This window comes from Blennius ocellaris (assembly GCF_963422515.1).
Source record: "Blennius ocellaris genome assembly, chromosome: 6".
NCBI classification, from domain to species: domain Eukaryota; kingdom Metazoa; phylum Chordata; class Actinopteri; order Blenniiformes; family Blenniidae; genus Blennius; species Blennius ocellaris.
In genome coordinates, this window is record NC_137655.1 from 26,120,457 (window position 1) to 26,134,907 (window position 14,451).

The following is a 14,451-nucleotide window of genomic DNA, read 5'->3' on the forward strand; positions in this document are numbered from 1 at the left end:
CCACTGGAGAAAATGTGTTTTCACCTTCATGTCCACTGGAGAAAATGTGTTTTCACCATCATGTCCACTGGAGAAAATGTGTTTTCACCATCATGTCCACTGGAGAAAATGTGTTTTCACCTTCATGTCCACTGGAGAAAATGTGTTTTCAGGTACCAGTATGGTTCCTCACTATTTGTCTTGTGGAAGAAGAAGCACAGCGGAGAATGTGGCTGGACTTATTGTTCTTTTCCACAAACAATGTTTGTTTGTGAGCGACTCTTCACCAAAGAAGCTTCCAGAACTACGGTACTTTGAAACTGGACTTCCTCAGAAGCTCCTCTTGAGACCTGCTGCTATTCCCACAATAAAAGACTAAGGAGGGCCGAGATGTGTCAGTACATTACTACAACTACCAGGTGAGCTGCTGGCTACGTCACCCAGGGGGTGGAGGAGGCAGCTGTGGGCTGGGCTGCAGTCTCCATGAGGGTGGAGGAGGTGGAGGAGCTCAGTCAATCAATCTGTATTTAAATAGCACTTTTTATACAATAAAGTATTACAAAGTGCTTTAACAAAATTTAAAAACAGTGCAAAGATAAAATAGATAGTTAAAAAGCAAATGAACACACACTCTTCCCCTTGAACTGCTACCTTACCGTGGTGGGGGAGTCTGAGCACCTGAATGACCCTCGGAGCTACGTTGTCGGGGGGCTTTATGCCCCCCAGTAGGGTCTCCCAAGGCAAACAGGTCCTAGGCGACGGGTCAGACCAAAAGCAGTTCAACACACCCCTATGAACACACACAAGAGGAGAGCAGGGACGTCGCCCGGTTTGGCGCAGCCAGGGCCACACCCTGGAGCCTCACCCTGGAGCCCCACCCTGGAGCCAGGCCTGGGGTCGAGGCTCGTATGCAAGCGCCTGGTGGCAGGTTCTTGCCCGTGGGACTCGGCCAGGCTCCGCCCGAAGGGACGACGCGGGCCCCTCCTCCTCATCCTGGTGGAGGTTGAGAGATACCGTCTAGATATAGTCGGGCTCACCTCCACTCACAGCTTGGACTCTGGAACCCAGCTCCTCGACAGGGGCTGGATACTCCACTTCTCTGGAGTTGCCCACAGTGTAAGGTGGCGGGCTGGCGTGGGCTTCCTTATTGCCCCGCAGCTCAGCCGCCATGTGTTGGAGTTCACCCCGGTGAATGAGAGGGTTGCGTCCCTACGCCTACAAGTAGGGGACAGGTCTCTGACTGTTGTCTCGCCTATGCACCGAACAGCAGCTCAGAGTACCCAACCTTCTTGGAGTCCCTGGGAGGGGTGCTGGATAGTGCTCCAACTGGGGACTCCATTGTTCTCCTGGGGGACTTCAACGCCCACGTGGGCAATGACAGCGAGACTTGGAAGGGGGTGATTGGGAGGAACGGCCTCCCCGATCTGAACCCGAGTGGTGTTCTGTTATTGGACTTCTGTGCTAGTCACAGTTTGACGATAACGAACACCATGGTCGAGCACAGGGGTGTCCATAAGGGCACGTGGCACCTGGACACCCTAGGCCAGAGGTCAATGATAGACTTTGTGGTCGTGTCATCTGATCTCCGGCCGCGTGTCTTGGACACTCGGGTAAAGAGAAGGGCAGAGCTGTCAACTGATCACCACCTGGTGGTGAGTTGGATGCGCTGGACTGGTAGGAGGCCGGATAGACTCGGCAGGCCCAAACGTGTTATGAGGGTCTGCTGGGAACATCTGGCCGAGCCCTCCGTCCGCGCAGCCTTCAACTCCCACCTCCGGGAGAGCTTCTCACAGATCCCGAGGGAGGTTGGAGACATTGAGTCCGAGTGGACCATGGTCTCCACTTCCATTGTCGAAGCTGCTGCTCGGAGCTGTGGCCGCAGGGTCTCTGGCGCCTGTCGTGGCGGCAATCCCCGAACCCGGTGGTGGAAACCGGAAGTAAGGGATGCCGTCAAGCTGAACACGGAGTCCTTTCGGCCATTGTTAGCTCATAGGACTCCCGAGGCAGTCGACAGGTACCGGCAGGCCAAGTGAGCCGCAGCCCGGGCTGTGGTGGAGGCAAAACCCGGGTCTGGGAGGAGTTCGGAGAGGCCATGGAGGAGGACTATCGGTCGGCCCCAAGGAAATTCTGGCAAACCGTCCGGCGCCTTAGGCGGGGGAAGCAGTTCTCCACCAACACTGTTTACAGTGGAAGTGGGGAGCTGTTGACCTCAACTGGGGATGTCGTTGGGCGGTGGAAGGAATACTTCGAGGACCTCCTCAATCCCGCCACCACGTCTTCCATTGAGCAGAGGCTGGGTTCTCAGAGGTGGACTTGTCCATTACCCAAGCTGAAGTCACTGAGGCCGCTGTCGGGGCCGGGGGGGCTCCCTGCCCGCGTGGCCTGGGGGCGCTGCACTGGCCGGTCCCGGCTTGGCGGCTTGGGTCGGGGCCCGGGGCTCTGCGCCCTTTATCCTTCTCTTGTGGGCCCCTCTGGCCTGGGGGGGTCCTCTCTGCGCGCTCCGTCTGGTGCCTTCCGGGTTGGGGCGTGGCTCTCCGGGGGGGGTTGTCGGGGCCTCCCTGGATCCGGCGGGTCGCTGGGTGCTGGAGTGGCGACGTCCGGCCCTGGTGTCCTTGGGCCCCGGGGTGGTGCTGCGGGCCCCCCCACAACAGTTCCATTCACATCCAGAGGACAAACCACACACACACACACACACACACACACACACACACACACACACACACACACACACACACACACACACACACACACACACACACACACACACACACACACACACTCCACTCCTCACTGACGAGATTGTTCTGTTAATTATCAAAACCAAGTTGTTGTTTGTTGTTGTTCTGTTTGTTTGTTTGTTTTATTTATTTATTTATTTTTTGTTTTTTGTCCTTTTGTTTTTGCTTTTGTTATAATTGTTGTCATTATTTAGGTCTTTTGCTCTGTTGTTGCTCAGGCTGGTCTTAATCTCATGGCAGTTGGAAAATATTTAGATCACTGTGGTTAATGTATCATCAAAAAAAAAAAAATGTATGTAGCACTAACAAGGGTATTGTATGTATTATTTTTTTTTATTTATTTATTTTTTTTCCACCAAGTCTTTCTCTGTCTCTCCTCTCCTCTCCTCTCCTCTCCTCTATCCTTTCACCCCAACCGGTCCGCAGAATGCCGTCACCTCTGAGTCTGGTTTCTACAAAGGTTTCTCCTTGTTGGGGGAGTTTTTCCTTTCCACAGTCACAAATACACCTGCTTGCTCATGTGGATATGTTGGGCTTTTCTATTTTTTCTATAAAATAAAAAAAATTAAAAAAAAATAGTCAAATTATCCCCAGTTGTTTTTGATTTGCTCTCATTTCTTTTTCAGCCTTATTTTTCTTCATGAGTTTTGAACATTATCGTGCACATTATTAACAGAGCTTCTCTTTTATTTTATTGGAACCGAGGTTGTAAATGTGGTTTTTCTGGTGATAACATGATTAAATCCCCAAATGTTATGTCCAAAAAAAAAAAGAAAATTTGTTAAAAAAAAAAAAAAAAAAGTCACCGAGGTTGTTGTGAAGCTCCTCGGTGGCAAGGCACCGGGAGTGGATGAGATTCGCCCAGAGTTCCTTAAGTCTCTGGATGTGCAGGGACTGTCATGGCTGACTCGTCTCTGCAACATCGCATGGCGGGCGGGGACAGTACCTCTGGACTGGCAGACCGGGGTGGTGGTCCCTCTCTTTAAGAAGGGGGATCGGAGGGTGTGTTCCAACTACAGAGGGATCACACTCCTCAGCCTCCCCGGGAAAGTCTATTCCAGGGTACTGGAGAGGAGGGTCCGGCCGTTATTCGAACCTCGGATTCAAGAGGAACAATGCGGTTTTCGTCCTGGTCGTGGAACACTGGACCAGCTCTATACCCTCCACCAGGTTCTCCTGATGGTGGAACACTGGCCCAGCTCTATACCCTCCACCAGGTGCTTGAGGGTTCGTGGGAGTTCGCCCAACCAGTCCACATGTGTTTTGTAGACCTGGAGAAGGCGTTCAACTGCTCCTGGACAATGGAGTCCGGGGCCCTTTGTTAAGGACTGTTCGGTCCCTGTACGCCCGGAGCAGGAGTTTGGTTCGCATTGCCGGCAGTAAGTTGGACCTGTTCCCAGTGCATGTTGGCCTCCGGCAGGGGGGTCCTTTATCACCGATTCTGTTCCTCATATATATGGACAGAATTTCTAGGCACAGCCAGGGGCCGGAGGGGGTCCAGTTTGGGGACCACAGGATCTCATCTCTGCTATTTGCAGATGATGTGGTTCTGTTGGCTCCATCAAACCTGGACCTTCAGCGTGCACTGACACGGTTCGCAGCCGAGTGTGAAGCAGCTGGGATGAAGATCAGCACCTCTAAATCCGAGGCCATGGTTCTCGATCGGAAAAAGGTGGCTTGGCCCCTCCAGGTCGGTGGAGTGCCCTTGTCCCACGTGGAGGAGTTCAAGTATCTTAGGGTCTTGTTCACGAGTGGGGGGAAGATGGAGCGTGAGATCGACAGGCGGATCGGTGCAGCGTCTGCAGTTATGCGGACGTTGTATCGGTCCGTCGTGGTGAAGAAGGAGCTGAGCCAAAAAGCGAAGCTCTTGATTTACCGGTCGATCTTCATTCCTACCCTCACCTATGGTCATGAACTATGGGTCATGACCGAAAGAACGAGATCCCGGATACAAGCGGCTGAAATGAGCTTCCTCTGTAGGGTGGCTGGGTGAACCCTTAGAGATAGGGGGAGGAGCTCAGTCACCTTTAGAGATAGGGGGAGGAGCTCAGTCACCCTTAGAGATAGGGGGAAGAGCTCAGTCACCTTTAGAGATAGGGTGAGGAGCTCAGTCACCTTTAGAGATAGGGTGAGGAGCTCAGTCACCCTTAGAGATAGGGGGAGGAGCTCAGTCACCCTTAGAGATAGGGGGAGGAGCTCAGTCACCCTCAGAGATAGGGTGAGGAGCTCAGTCACCAGGGTGGAGCTTGGAGGAGAGCCGCTGCTCCTCCACATCCAGAGGAGCAGCTGAGGACTTTGCATCGCATTGGAGGTTTCTGTTTGCAGCCGTGGAAGCGCCGCGCACATGGGAGCCTTGAGCTTTCTGTTCAAACGCAAGAGCAGCCAGTCCACTCCAGCACTGATTGCGTTCCTGCAGCTCAGCGCCGGAACACGGAGGCTCCGAGCTTCTGTGCATCGTGTCCAGTTGAATAGAACGCTGATCGCCTCTGCCTCGCATTTGAACAGAAACCACAGACCCGCTGCGCTTCCACGGCCGGAGCGCGCGGCACTCCCACGACCGCGGCGCTTCTACGGCCGCTTCCACGACCGCTTCCATGGGTCTGTGGTTTCTGTTCAAACGTCCGCGGTCCGCGATCCGTCCCCGCGATGCAGCGGCACTGACTGCGGACGCGATGCAGAGGAGCTCGGAGCTCGGGGCCTCTGAGCTGCAGGAGCACGATCAGTCCCAGAGTGGAGTGGCTGCTCCAGCATTGGAGCAGAAAGCTAAAGGCTCCTGTGTCACCAGCCGGGGTGCGCTCGGGTGCGGGACAAGTCACCTGAGCGTTCGCTCTCAGAGCAAACACGGAAGTTGCGGCTGCAGCTCTGCTGCTGCAAAAAATAACAGTTAACTAAGTGCAAAGTGGAGGATGTAAACAACAACAGAGGAGTCATTTGATATTGATCTGCAATCAAGCAGAGACGACTGTTATAACGTCACATATCTACGGAGTTCTTAAGCCCCGCCCACTTTTTAAGCTTCTCTCTGCGGTGGAAACGGGTACCGGAGCCGAGCTCCGGTTTCGCTTTGCTGTGCCGCTCCGTACCATCCCCGCACTTTTAACGGGGCTTAAGGCGAGGAAAGGGTCGCATTTAAGGCCGCCCACACTGGGGGTGGTACAGCTTCTAACCATAGGGGGCCTCACCCCAAAGAGCCCCCCCAGCCGGGCAGACCAGCCAATCCCACGACATACGTTGGGCACCAGCCAGGTGCCCGGGGCAGAGAAACCCACGGGACAGCAGCACCAGCAGGGAACCCGGCCACCAACAGTGTAGCGCCCCCTAAACCAGTGTTTTTCAACCTTTTTGAGCCAAGACACACTTTTTTCTTTGTAAAACTCTGGAGTCACACCTCCACCTGAAAGTGTTAAAATGTTAAACTGTGTAGCCTCTATTAACAATATAAAGTGTTTCTCATCAAAGTTTTATCAACAGGAATCCAGTAAATCCAGAAAGCAAGGACTTTTTTTATTAGTGCCTCCCTCAGTGTGAAACCTGGACCTGATGGATGAAGAGCTGAGATCCTGGTTCACATTCTTCCTTTTCAAAAACTTCTCCATCACTGTCACTGACACAGTACTTTGATACAAGATGGTAGCAGGAGGTGGAGATGAACCACACTGACGTCTGTCACTTTACATTTCACCGGCAAAGTTCTGTGCTGCCCTCTAGTGGTGAAGAGTATTTATACATGATTACTCTGCAACACACTGTCGCTGTGAGAGCAAATGTTTTTTAGAAAAAAATGTGAAATTGGATCATTTCCCACGGCTCAGCTGACGAGATCTCCGCGGCACAATGGTTGAAAAACTCTGCCCTAGAGGAACCACTGGAGATAAAAGATTATGTTATGTTATGTTATAAAAGTAGAAAATTAGATAATGTCTAAAGTAGACAAAAGTAGATGAATAAATTGATAAAATACATATCTGCATATGTACATAAATATATAAAAACATACACATATATAAAAATCAGTTAAAAGCCTGATTAAAAAGGTACGATTTTAATCCTTTTTTAAAAACCTCAACGGACTGTGCAGCCCTGAGGCTCCCCGGCAGGCTGGTCCACAAACGGGGGTTATAGGAGCTGAACCAGCCTCCCCGTGTCTCCACCACTTTCTTTCTTTCTATTTGAAGTAAAATACCTTCCTGTTCCTGTGCTGGCTGCTTCAGCTTTTCTTTCGGTTTTCAAAGCGTAAATGTACAAACACAAGTCCACTGAGGGAAAGCAACTTTCTTTTAACACCAAAATTACATTTGCAGGAAGAAAAACCGTTGTGATTTTAATCTGAAAGTATTGATGCAAACATGACAGAAATAAAGAGAACGTGATAACTTCAACGTACTCTGCATTTATTTTGTGTCGATACTGATGTAACAGGTAAATAAATGACACTTTACCTTTTTATTCCTTGATACTTGATACTTGATACTTGATAACTCCTCGACCGAAATTCAAAAACGCCCAGAAACAGAGGAATAAACATTATTGAATTAAAGGCATCAAAGAGTCTCCAATTCAGCTTTTGTCAAAAGAGGAGTTGAATGATTTACCATTTTGTTTGTTTTTAATTGTATTGATAGACCAAGTAAAACCAGAGTTATGATGCCATTTTATTCTTGAATGTTGTCTTTGGAGGGTGTTTCTGTATTAATGTGGTGCAGGAGGAAACAGTCAAAACAGGTACATTGTACAAAAACAATCCCAAAATCCAAATTATAATAACCATCATCATCATCATCATCATCATAATCATCATCGTGTAATCAAATACATAAATAAAAATGCATTGTATAAAATGCCTGGTGATTTTCTGACATTTAATGTAAATAAATGTCCACATTGGTTTTTGAAATGTATTATTTGTATTTGCATTCTAAGTTATAAAAATTATGCCATACATGTTTGTGGTCTCAGCAGTACATTTTTTGTACTTTTTTCCTTCTCTGATTTTTTTTCTTTCTTTTTTTCTTTTGCAATTTTACATTCTGTGTCTCATGATGCCATAATGAAGAAATAATTGTAGAATCACACAAGTGAGGTTGTGCTGGGAAAAAAGACACCAAGCAAGGCAAGGTAAACCGTTTTTAAGGTGAAATATAAAGGTGAAATCAAAAGTCATCAAGAACGACCCGGAGAACCAGGAGGTTCTCGAGGCCCTGCTGGAGACCGATTTGACATGACGACCCAAAATACAAGAACAACCTGAACTGTTATAAAATACAATGTGAAAAAAACCCAGATTGAATAACTGATCAGTCATGGAACGGGATTGAACATGAATTTAAATGTGATCTTCATGCATTTAATGCTTATACGTTATTTTGTACTGATGATTAGAGAAATGTATCACTGATTATAGAGAACAAAAGATTATAATGACTGGGGCAACAGCAATCATACATAAATATCACAAACTGTATATAGATATACGTATAAACAAATAGTCCAAACATTTGTGACTCATTCATTCACTGTAATTCAAATGGAAGTCCAAATAATAAATCATTGACATTCACTTTATGATGTAATAAAATTCTTACAATATTGGCAGTATCATATTTTGCCTGGCCCATAAAGTAATATTAGACGTTTTGGGCTCAGGGTCATTAGTGAACATGTTGTTCATTGTTCCATATCGCGCTCTAACAGGCCTAGTATGAAAAGTTAATCTGAACTCAGAAAAGCAGGCAGGAACAAGCATCATGATCCGTCTTTCCCCGGTGGAGACGGTTCAGTCATTCTTCACTGTGCACAACAGCCTCTCCAGCTCTTTATAGATGTCTTTCATTTTGAGTCCATAAATGATTGGATTGAAAAGAGGCTGATATATGATCATCTGTAAAGTCATGACCACGTGCACAGTCTTTGGAAAGTCGAACCCCAGCCCGACGATCACCACGTCGAAGGAACACAAACACGTGAAGCTGATGAGCACCAGCAGGTGCGGCAAGCAGGTCTGCGCTGCTTTTCTCTTCACGTCTCCACCGCTCTGATAAGCCACGGCGATGATCTTTGCGTATGTGAAAAATATAATGAGCAAAGGTAAAAGTACAATCACAAACAGGACAATCACAACGTATATGGAGATCACCGTTGAACTCACGCAGTACAGATATTTCATCGAGCTGTTGCAAAAAACTCCAATGAGAGTCAAATTGCACAGTTTGTCAAAAATACTGAGGACGACCACCACTGAAACGTGAGTCGCGGGCGTGAGCCAAGCGAACGCCAACAGAATGCTGACGGTGTTGTTACTCATGATGGTCTGATAATATAGAGGTTTACAGATGGACACGTATCGGTCACAGGCCATGACTAACAGCAGCAACATTTCAGAGCCGCATAGAGAATAAAACATAAAATACTGAAACAGACAAGCTGAGTACGTTATGATCTGTTTCTCGGATAAAAAGTCAATGAGAAGCTTTGGGTAGATCACAGTACTGCAAAGAACCGAGTTCAATAGCAAGGCTGCAATGAAAATGTACATGGGCTGGTGGAGGTTCTTCTGAAACACAACAATGAGTACAATGGTGAAGTTACAGCAGAGTATCATGACATACACCGCGCAGATAACCACAAAGTACAAATATCGGTATTTCTCCAGTTCGATGTATCCATCAATGGTTATGACATATGTGAGATTTATTTTAAAGTCCATTAAAACGGTCAAAGAGTACATGAATGATGTCGCAGACTGTAGAAGGAGTCTTGAGGCACACGTACCCTGCATGGCAGTGTCAACCTGATCTGCTCTTCACTTACATGTGCACATCTCTGGAATACAGCACTGCCTCTGTGGACTGTGCTCCCTCTTTTTTATATATATATATATACTTTATCTTTCTCTGTGGACTCATTAAAATAAAAAGGAGCAATGCATGTACTTCTGAAACACTGGCGCTCCTGGGGGGCATGAAGTCATGCGAGCCCATCAGACTCCCGGAAATAACATGAAAACAACAAATGGCATGAATCACTTCCCGTTCGTAGCAATAATGTAACGACGGTCGTTTGTTTGTACCGACAGAGAAATAGGGTTCCTCCGAAATGTGTTGTTCGAGTATAAAACGATTAAATACGGCGAAATACTGACTGAGAATCGCGTTAATTAATGTACAGCAGTGTTTTTCAACCTTTTTGAGCCAAGGGACACTTTTTTCTTTGTAAAACTCTGGAGTCACACCACCACCAGAAAATGTTAAAATGTTAAACTCTGTAGCCTCTATTAACACTATAAAGTCTTTCTCATCAAAGTTTTATCAACAGGAATCCAGTAAATCCAGAAAGCAAGGACTTTTTTTAATAGTGACTCCCTCAGTGTGAAACCTGGACCTGATGGATGAAGAGCTGAGATCCTGGTTTTCTAAAACTTCTCCATCACTGTCACTGACACAGTACTTTGATACAAGATGGTAGCAGGAGGTGGAGATGAACCACACTGACGTCTGTCACTTTACATTTCACCGGCAAAGTTCTGTGCTGCCCTCTAGTGGTGAAGAGTATTTATACATGATTACTCTGCAACACACTGTCGCTGTGAGAGCAAATATTTTTTAGAAAAAAATGTGAAATTGGATCATTTCCCACGGCTCAGCTGACGAGATCTCCGCGGCACAATGGTTGAAAAACTCTGCCCTAGAGGAACCACTGGAGATAAAAGATTATGTTATGTTATGTTATAAAAGTAGAAAATTAGATAATGTCTAAAGTAGACAAAAGTAGATGAATAAATTGATAAAATACATATCTGCATATGTACATAAATATATAAAAACATACACATATATAAAAATCAGTTATAAGCCTGATTAAAAAGGTACGATTTTGATCCTTTTTTAAAAACCTCAACGGACTGTGCAGCCCTGAGGCTCCCCGGCAGGCTGGTCCACAAACGGAGGTTATAGGAGCTGAACCAGCCTCCCCGTGTCTCCACCACTTTCTTTCTTTCTATTTGAAGTAAAATACCTTCCTGTTCCTGTGCTGGCTGCTTCAGCTTTTCTTTCTGTTTTCAAAGCGTAAATGTACAAACACAAGTCCACTGAGGGAAAGCAACTTTCTTTTAACACCAAAATTACATTTGCAGGAAGAAAAACCGTTGTGATTTAAATCTGAAAGTATTGATGCAAACATGACAGAAATAAAGAGAACGTGATAACTTCAACGTACTCTGCATTTATTTTGTGTCGATACTGATGTAACAGGTAAATAAATGACACTTTACCTTTTTATTCCTTGATACTTGATACTTGATACTTGATAACTCCTCGACCGAAATTCAAAAACGCCCAGAAACAGAGGAATAAACATTATTGAATTAAAGGCATCAAAGAGTCTCCAATTCAGCTTTTGTCAAAAGAGGAGTTGAATGATTTACCATTTTGTTTGTTTTTAATTGTATTGATAGACCAAGTAAAACCAGAGTTATGATGCCATTTTATTCTTGAATGTTGTCTTTGGAGGGTGTTTCTGTATTAATGTGGTGCAGGAGGAAACAGTCAAAACAGGTACATTGTACAAAAACAATCCCAAAATCCAAATTATAATAACCATCATCATCATCATCATCATCATAATCATCATCGTGTAATCAAATACATAAATAAAAATGCATTGTATAAAATGCCTGGTGATTTTCTGACATTTAATGTAAATAAATGTCCACATTGGTTTTTGAAATGTGTTATTTGTATTTGCATTCTAAGTTATAAAAATTATGCCATACATGTTTGTGGTCTCAGCAGTACATTTTTGGTACTTTTTTCCTCCTCTGATTTTTTTTCTTTCTTTTTTTCTTTTGCAATTTTACATTCTGTGTCTCATGATGCCATAATGAAGAAATAATTGTAGAATCACACAAGTGAGGTTGTGCTGGGAAAAAAGACACCAAGCAAGGCAAGGTAAACCGTTTTTAAGGTGAAATATAAAGGTGAAATCAAAAGTCATCAAGAACGACCCGGAGAACCAGGAGGTTCTCGAGGCCCTGCTGGAGACCGATTTGACATGACGACCCAAAATACAAGAACAACCTGAACTGTTATAAAATACAATGTGAAAAAAACCCAGATTGAATAACTGATCAGTCATGGAACGGGATTGAACATGAATTTAAATGTGATCTTCATGCATTTAATGCTTATACGTTATTTTGTACTGATGATTAGAGAAATGTATCACTGATTATAGAGAACAAAAGATTATAATGACTGGGGCAACAGCAATCATACATAAATATCACAAACTGTATATAGATATACGTATAAACAAATAGTCCAAACATTTGTGACTCATTCATTCACTGTAATTCAAATGGAAGTCCAAATAATAAATCATTGACATTCACTTTATGATGTAATAAAATTCTTACAATATTGGCAGTATCATATTTTGCCTGGCCCATAAAGTAATATTAGACGTTTTGGGCTCAGGGTCATTAGTGAACATGTTGTTCATTGTTCCATATCGCGCTCTAACAGGCCTAGTATGAAAAGTTAATCTGAACTCAGAAAAGCAGGCAGGAACAAGCATCATGATCCGTCTTTCCCCGGTGGAGACGGTTCAGTCATTCTTCACTGTGCACAACAGCCTCTCCAGCTCTTTATAGATGTCTTTCATTTTGAGTCCATAAATGATTGGATTGAAAAGAGGCTGATATATGATCATCTGTAAAGTCATGACCACGTGCACAGTCTTTGGAAAGTCGAACCCCAGCCCGACGATCACCACGTCGAAGGAACACAAACACGTGAAGCTGATGAGCACCAGCAGGTGCGGCAAGCAGGTCTGCGCTGCTTTTCTCTTCACGTCTCCACCGCTCTGATAAGCCACGGCGATGATCTTTGCGTATGTGAAAAATATAATGAGCAAAGGTAAAAGTACAATCACAAACAGGACAATCACAACGTATATGGAGATCACCGTTGAACTCACGCAGTACAGATATTTCATCGAGCTGTTGCAAAAAACTCCAATGAGAGTCAAATTGCACAGTTTGTCAAAAATACTGAGGACGACCACCACTGAAACGTGAGTCGCGGGCGTGAGCCAAGCGAACGCCAACAGAATGCTGACGGTGTTGTTACTCATGATGGTCTGATAATATAGAGGTTTACAGATGGACACGTATCGGTCACAGGCCATGACTAACAGCAGCAACATTTCAGAGCCGCATAGAGAATAAAACATAAAATACTGAAACAGACAAGCTGAGTACGTTATGATCTGTTTCTCGGATAAAAAGTCAATGAGAAGCTTTGGGTAGATCACAGTACTGCAAAGAACCGAGTTCAATAGCAAGGCTGCAATGAAAATGTACATGGGCTGGTGGAGGTTCTTCTGAAACACAACAATGAGTACAATGGTGAAGTTACAGCAGAGTATCATGACATACACCGCGCAGATAACCACAAAGTACAAATATCGGTATTTCTCCAGTTCGATGTATCCATCAATGGTTATGACATATGTGAGATTTATTTTAAAGTCCATTAAAACGGTCAAAGAGTACATGAATGATGTCGCAGACTGTAGAAGGAGTCTTGAGGCACACGTACCCTGCATGGCAGTGTCAACCTGATCTGCTCTTCACTTACATGTGCACATCTCTGGAATACAGCACTGCCTCTGTGGACTGTGCTCCCTCTTTTTTATATATATATATATACTTTATCTTTCTCTGTGGACTCATTAAAATAAAAAGGAGCAATGCATGTACTTCTGAAACACTGGCGCTCCTGGGGGGCATGAAGTCATGCGAGCCCATCAGACTCCCGGAAATAACATGAAAACAACAAATGGCATGAATCACTTCCCGTTTGTAGCAATAATGTAACGACGGTCGTTTGTTTGTACCGACAGAGAAATAGGGTTCCTCCGAAATGTGTTGTTCGAGTATAAAACGATTAAATACGGAGAAATACTGACTGAGAATCGTGTTAATTAATGTACAGCAGTGTTTTTCAACCTTTTTGAGCCAAGACACACTTTTTTGTTTGTAAAACTCTGGAGTCACACCACCACCAGAAAATGTTTAAATGTTAAACTCTGTAGCCTCTATTAACAATATAAAGTCTTTCTCATCAAAGTTTTATCAACAGGAATCCAGTAAATCCAGAAAGCAAGGACTTTTTTTAATAGTGCCTCCCTCAGTGTGAAACCTGGACCTGATGGATGAAGAGCTGAGATCCTGGTTTTCAAAAACTTCTCCATCACTGTCACTGACACAGTACTTTGATACAAGATGGTAGCAGGAGGTGGAGATGAACCACACTGACGTCTGTCACTTTACATTTCACCGGCAAAGTTCTGTGCTGCCCTCTAGTGGTGAAGAGTATTGTAGCATCACGGAGTTGGTCGCTGCAGGGCATGATGGGAGTTCAGGTTATGTGTTGCCGGAGGTTATTGAGGGTTATTGTGTGTGTTGGTTTGTGCTTGTGTTGTGTTTTTGTTCCTCGGTTCAGAGAGTTCATTATCTCGTCTAGTTTGGTTTGTTGGATGTTGGTGTGAAACCAGGAGTGAGAAATGTGTTGTGTGGAGTGTCGTCCTGTTATGAAGTTCCGGTTGCGTGTGTTCATGTCAAAATAAAAGCCTCTGGTGTTCAGCTGGCAGAAAATAATCTCTACTCAGAGCAATTCTTCCGCAGCGCTCGCCTCAGTATTTATACTTGATTACTCTGCACACTGCTCTCACAGCT

General features: G+C 45.1%; 2 protein-coding genes across 2 annotated transcripts; both read right to left on the reverse strand.

Annotated features, from left to right (window-relative positions):
- Window positions 1–8,490: 8,490 nt before the first annotated feature.
- LOC308131744 (olfactory receptor 11A1-like) lies at window positions 8,491–9,420 on the reverse strand (the record flags this gene model as incomplete). The annotated part of the gene is made up of 1 exon (XM_080498577.1): window positions 8,491–9,420. The coding sequence occupies one exon, from the start codon at window positions 9,418–9,420 to the stop codon at window positions 8,491–8,493; it is 930 nt and encodes a 309-aa protein (XP_080354703.1).
- Window positions 9,421–12,317: 2,897 nt separating this feature from the next.
- LOC308131745 (olfactory receptor 4C12-like) lies at window positions 12,318–13,142 on the reverse strand (the record flags this gene model as incomplete). The annotated part of the gene is made up of 1 exon (XM_080498578.1): window positions 12,318–13,142. The coding sequence occupies one exon, from the start codon at window positions 13,140–13,142 to the stop codon at window positions 12,318–12,320; it is 825 nt and encodes a 274-aa protein (XP_080354704.1).
- Window positions 13,143–14,451: the final 1,309 nt, after the last annotated feature.